The following is a 6,343-nucleotide window of genomic DNA, read 5'->3' on the forward strand; positions in this document are numbered from 1 at the left end:
TCGGTTATGGCAATGATATCTTCAACATCGTAAATCACGCAGTGCTGACTTCCTTGCCCAGCAGAATATGAGCGCGGACTTCCATCCCGTCAAGTTCCGTGACATTGCGCGGGTGTTCACTCTTACGGGTGTTCACTTTGATATCCTTAATTTCATTTGGAACCAGCGCCTCTATACGTACAGACACGGCTTGCCTGCTGAGGCGTTTCAAGTTGTCAGTGCGAGAACTGGCGTGAAGAGGATGCTGAGTACCTCGGTATTCCGCGGAGATCACACGGTGGACGCACTCGAACTCGGCGGTGTTCTTCAGAAACCTTCTCTTTGCTTTACGGCTCCGCACCAGGCCGGAGGTGTCGTCCCAATATTTTTCACTGCTGACATAGCAGTGCATGGTGTCGTCGCTTTAGGGAGCGGCGCCACGAATGCGCTGGCTATCTGCCTATATTCGATCAACCGCTCGCCAATTTGGGTCACTTTGTGTGCAGCAAGCGAGGGAACAATTTTCAGCGTTCGCAAGCACCGGGGCGCCACGCTTCTCGTGGCAGCGTGGCGCTGCTCGTGGCAGGCAGCGCTACTAGATGTCGCACCGTCTCCGGAAAAAAAAAAGCGCCAGAGAGGAGCCCAGTTACCGCATTACGCGCTTTTCAACGTTCCCACGCATCGGCGTGCCATGAATTTCGGAGGCCAAGTGCAGGCTTAGAGGCGGCCCCGCTAGATCTTGCGGCGCCGAGTGTTCCCAGGGAAGCGTGAAAGAAGTATCCCGCTGCAGTACATTCCTCATCCATACCTGCCTCATCCTTACATGTCTCATCGATAAATGTGAATTTTCCTTGAAATAAAATTTAGTTGTGAGTTGTGGTGTTCTTCTTTGCCTGTGTACTTGTCTATCTAGCGCTGTTATTTTCCTAAATCATGAACCCGTACCTCGCTTCGACGATGACATTACGCTGTGTCGCTATTAGCCCCGAGAACGACCTACAGGGGCGCTGCGAGCACCGCTCTCGTGACGTCACGGCACGGACTCGCGCCAGTCGTCTGCTGCCATTCGGGCGCTGTCCGGGCGCCTTCTGCAGTGTTTCCGTTTGTTCGCTGTCGTTCCCTGTGCTTGTATACTTACGACGGTCACCTCAAATACATTTTACGACGTCTTCATTCGCGCAAACTTATTCAAACAGCCTATTTCCTAGACGACAATTTATTTCTCAATGGCAATGCTGCAGTGCCAGCCGAAGGAGCTCAGACCAGCCTATTGCGTGTTTTTCATGCGGGGATCTAGACTTTGCTGATTGAGGGACTAATAAAAAAGCATAAAAAGCACGTGACTAATAAAAGCATAAACACATTAATCTAGCACATAAAAATCCAGTTAGGGTACCATACCTGCAGTGGTGCAACGAGCATGTCACTATGTCTGCTACATATGACTGCTACATTTACCTTGATTTTAACCCATTAAAACGTGTTTGCTTAGGACGAGTAGCTCATGGTATAGTATCTAATTTGTTATTTCTTCACAGAAACGCTCGGCAATAACACGAGGACCTGACAGTGCAGCTTAGATTCAACCAGCACCACTTGTTCCTTTAAGTGCTTCTCAAAATTAGGCCATTCCCCACCGGTTAATTTCAAGTGGCGGTAATTTGAAGTACAGCTAATTGAGGCTTACAGCTATTTGCAGAATATGCAACAGAATGTACCAATATTTATTCACTGTTCCGTGCTACACGTTCAACTCACTTGTGCAATTTACTGCTGCTTGATTTTTGAGGAACAGACATCACGAATCTGTTTGGCGAACTGACAGAGGCCCCTCGGCCCAAATATTTTAGTGAAATATGCCGTTTGGACCGTATGGCTGCAGCTAGAAAGAAGCCAAAGCCTCATTCATTAGCAGTATGAGGTTTATTGAAGATATCATTATTCCCCTGTGGAGATCAAAAAGCAAGTGAATTCATTTGAGGCTTGTGGTGTCTTCTCTATGAGGCAGGTATGTGAGGTTCTTTTTTATGTACTCACGAAGAAAATAGTTCTCAGTTTGTGTAGTTGGACAACGCAGGATCGAGACATGGTGAGGCAGAAGGCGCTTGAATTTTCCTCTTCAGCGCAGCCTAAGCTGCGCTGTATAGCCTCGAGTATACCTTAGGCATTGCAATTGGCGCTTATTAGATACTTGCTTCATGGTTTAAATTCCAAGTTGTAGTGAACTGATGGGTTTCGCGAATAATGCATGCCTCGCCATAACCACAGTCGGTAGATTTAGTTGCGTAAGGGCTGTGCCATGATGTCGATAAAGGCAACTGACGGTCACTATGTGTGATGAGAAAACGCGACAACGACAAACTAACTAACTTGCCGGTGTTTCCCGTTGGGCCCAGGATCCTTTAATAATGACACGGCAGACGGGAGCTTCTATACGAAACTCAGACTTTAACAGACACGCTAGCACGATACAGACGATTTACATACAGACGATTTACATGTACGTGGACTAGAGTTCGCGAATCGTTTGTCCTATATAAACATGTGCCTATAGCACTCATGCGTCACCACTCGCCCGTGTGCCTCGTCGTTGCGGTGCCCGTGACGGTGGTTGTGACGGTGGAGCGTCGTTGTGGCTACGTCGCTGCTGTCGCGCCGCACCTTGTCGCGACGTGGAAGCAGGAAGAAAACAGCAGGCCGGTAGAACACCAGGCCACTGCTGTAGCTGGCCAGTAACGCCTGGCCTGTAACGCCTCGGCCGCTATGACGTCGGTCTTAGTCAGCGGACAGGTAGCTCAGGTGTCCCGGTCCCCAGCAGGAAGCACTGCACCAGGCCGCTATGACAGCAGGCCGCTGGTGCACAGGAGAGTAGAGCCACGAGCCGGATCTACGACCAGGTCCGCACGGTAGCAGGACACCCGGTCGCCAGTCCTCGGGCTCGCTCAGCAGACAGGTAGCTCAGGTGTACCGGTCCCCAGCATGAAGCACTGCACCAGGCCGCTATCACAGCAGGCCGCTGGTGCGCAGGAAAGCCCAGCCACGAGCTGGATCCCCGACCAGGTCCGCACGGTAGCTGGACACCCGGTCGCCGGTACCCGAGCCTTGAATCGCCGTTTTTCGAGCTTGCGTTCAAGGCTGCCGCTCGCTCTCACGCTCTGCGTGCTCTCGTGCCACTTCTTTGTTCACGGCACGTGGTGGTCTTCTTCCATTATCATCATCACCAATCCTCTTCTTGGTGCTGCCATACAATCACCATGAATTCAAGCTGGCTTGTCACGCACTTTGTCTTGGCACCGCCACACGCCACTATCCACATCATCACACTATGAAACATTTTCTCGCGTGCAGTTGATGCGCTCTCGATCTTAACCACGAAACTGTTCCTTCAGGTGATTACTGTTATGGTATTCGTGAAGTATACACATACTATACGCGACGCGCCGTCGTGTTCACAGCCATGAGCAATGCGTTTTCTGGGTGGCCATTGCGTGTTTGAAGAATGGTGAAAGTATTAGCAAACGTTTTCATGCAAAATGCGTGCCTCACTCTTCCTTTTACGCATTAATAAAGTAGCCATATTTGACTAGAACAACTCACCATAGTAATAAGAGTCATCATAAAAGATTTACTGTGCAGTTTCCTTCGCATTTATAATGTTGACATCAAATACAACTACCAAGATTTTTCTTCCCTGTAAAATGGAATGTCTCTCATAGCTAAGTACTAAGAGAACCTTAATTGTTTGGCGGAGCATCATACATAACTTCGTGTGTTGAAATTTCAGACATTCTTTGTACGCAAAGTTTACGGACAGACACTGCGCATACACGCACTGCAAAACCAACAGGCCCCTTCAATGATACATAGCTTGCGATATCCACGCCGCGAATTTTCACGACTTGCGGTTTAGAAGAACAAACTGCCGTTCAGGCATGACAGTGAAAAAAAGCCGACATATCCGTCAATAAGTACGGCTCGAGCCACCAATTCCCCAAACATGCACGAAGGGAACGAGCGCGCGCAGCAGCCGAGCGAGCGTCGTCCTGGCCGTGACGTCCCTCGTAGCGGGCGCCATTCCAACTTCTCGCCGCTAATATTGATTCAAAGCAGAACACCATCGACAGTCAGCGGTCCTGCCGAATTTTTATTCGTGAATTTATTCATCTGGTTCCATAACGGCGTCGGTGTTACATTTTCTCAAGGGACAACATCAAACATTTCTTTAAAGAAGAAAACGGTGTTAGATGTAGAGACATTATTTTTTGTCAGCCTGCCGCCGCGGGCACGCGCCCTGTCTAGAAAAGTGAAGAAGAAGAACGTGCTCTTTAGACAGCCCAGTCGCGCAGTCGGCGTTCAAAAGCCAATCCCCCATCGTGGGTAGGCAACAACAACAACAAGCCGCCGAGGAGAGTCGTCGCAACCAGTGTCTACGCATTCGCACATCCTTATACTTGGCCGGTCCTTCCAACGCCATGGTTTCCTTCTACGTTGTCGCAATCGCTGCTGCCCTCTGCTGCTGGGCTTTTCAGCGGCTGTCCATACCGCGCGTCGACGAGGATCTGGCCTCGGAAGTGATTCTCGGATTGCAGCACGACGGCGCTTCACAGCTGCCGCCCGTCTTTGGACACCGGGGTGGTGGCCTCGACGCCCCCGAGAACACCCTGGCAGCCTTCCTAGAGGCGAAGAAAAACGACGCTTACGGAATCGAGTTCGACCTGTCCTTCACGCGAGACAACGTCGCCGTCATCTTCCACGACGACACCCTCGAGCGGACCACCAACGGCAAGGGCCGGTTGGAGGACACGACGTTCGAGGATCTGCGTCGACTGGACGCCTCGTGCAAGCACCCCCTCGCGCAGCGTTTCCCGGCCGAGCGCGTCCCAACGCTCAAAGAAGCCGTCGAAGAGTGCCTCCGCCTTGACATGCGGCTCATCATAGACGTCAAGGAGTACGACTCTCGCGCCGTCCAGGTCGTCGACCAGCTGTTCCGCGAGAGACCGGAGCTGTATCGGCGGGCTCTAGTAGCGTCCTTCTACCATAATTTCGTGTACGCGCTGCGGCGCCAAAATCCCGGGATCGTGACGGCGCTCACTTGGAGGCCCGGTGTCCTGACCTACGAGGACATGAATAACACGCAACCGCGCCACGACTCACGCTCCGTTCACCAGGCCGCCAGAGTAGCCGACTGGCTCCTCGACAAGGCCCTCCACAACGGCTTTCTTCCTCACCTGATCGGTAGCTCCGCCGTTTTGATTAGCACGAACATACTGGACGCCGAGTACGTGCACGCCTGGCGCAATCGCGGTCTGCACGTGATTGCCTGGACCTCCAACCATCCGGCCGAAAAGGACTTCCTCCGCCGTTCACTGCGGGTCCCCGTAATCACCGATACCTTACGCCAGGTCTAGCGAGCACGCGCGATGGAGAAGTATTCGTGTTTGTTCGCTTTCCTCCTTTTCCGCCAACACGTGCCGGTTCATGAGTGAAGGAAGGCTGGCCTTATAAAATTCCACCTAAGGTAAATAAACAAAATTGGGTCTTCGAAACTTGTACACGACTTCTAAAGACAACAGCGGCGTTCAGCGAATTAATTCTAGAAATATAGACCGATTGCTATTTTGATTGGAGCAAGATGACGAGTCTGGCTATGCGCAAAACCCTTATTATTGCACCAAGCTTATATCTGACGAAAATGGGGGCCGTGTTCGGTGCAATGTGTGGCGAAATTTTAACGTTCTTCGGGTAATTAGAAGCGTTGTAAGTAATGACTAAACCGTCGTTTTATCCATATTTTCATTCATCATGTCAGGTTGGCGGGATACGTTTCCGCATCTTAGCGGAAACGGTAAGCGGTATACGTTTCCGAAATAAATCAAAGCATCTTGTGTAAACCTTTCTTTTTAATAAGGGGCACCTTATGGGTAATATGTAGGCGAAGTTCAAAATGTGTGGACTAGTTAATGCCTTAGCAGTAAATTTCGTGTGCAAGCAATCTGGGAGCATTAAAAGTGTGCTTTACAAACACCACCTAATTTAGCCCCCAGCCCTGGGAGCACTATGACCGCAACCAAGATAAAATTTAACAAGAATACGGCGCGGGAGACATTATGGCTATATCCTGGAGAAATAAATGTGTGTGTATGAATTACTGCATTTGCAAAATTCCTTTACAAATGCTCAAAAGCGTCATGCCAGTTTCAAACTGGCATGTCATGTACGGGCAACATATTAAAGCGCGTAATTTAATAACAGGCAACTGAAATTATTATTTAAAAGGCTCAAAAGAAACGGCTTCGGTGGAAATTGGGTTGTGATTCTGCAAAGACCGCACAATTATGCTCTCAATTTCTTTTTTTTTTTCGGT

General features: G+C 50.1%; 1 protein-coding gene across 1 annotated transcript; it reads left to right on the top strand.

The window, feature by feature from the left end:
- The first annotated feature begins 4,380 nt into the window (after positions 1–4,380).
- On the top strand, positions 4,381–5,461 carry LOC119441049 (glycerophosphodiester phosphodiesterase 1). The gene has a single exon (XM_037705777.2). The coding sequence runs from the start codon at positions 4,452–4,454 to the stop codon at positions 5,385–5,387; it is 936 nt and encodes a 311-aa protein (XP_037561705.1). The 5' UTR covers positions 4,381–4,451; the 3' UTR covers positions 5,388–5,461.
- Positions 5,462–6,343: the final 882 nt, after the last annotated feature.

Source organism: Dermacentor silvarum, chromosome 2 (assembly GCF_013339745.2).
Source record: "Dermacentor silvarum isolate Dsil-2018 chromosome 2, BIME_Dsil_1.4, whole genome shotgun sequence".
In the NCBI taxonomy this organism is placed as follows: Eukaryota; Metazoa; Arthropoda; class Arachnida; order Ixodida; family Ixodidae; genus Dermacentor; species Dermacentor silvarum.

What these genes read in the sequence shown, in the direction of transcription:
- LOC119441049 (XM_037705777.2), top strand. Translation starts at nt 4,452, where the DNA reads ATGGTTTCCTTCTACGTTGTCGCAATCGCTGCTGCCCTCTGCTGCTGG.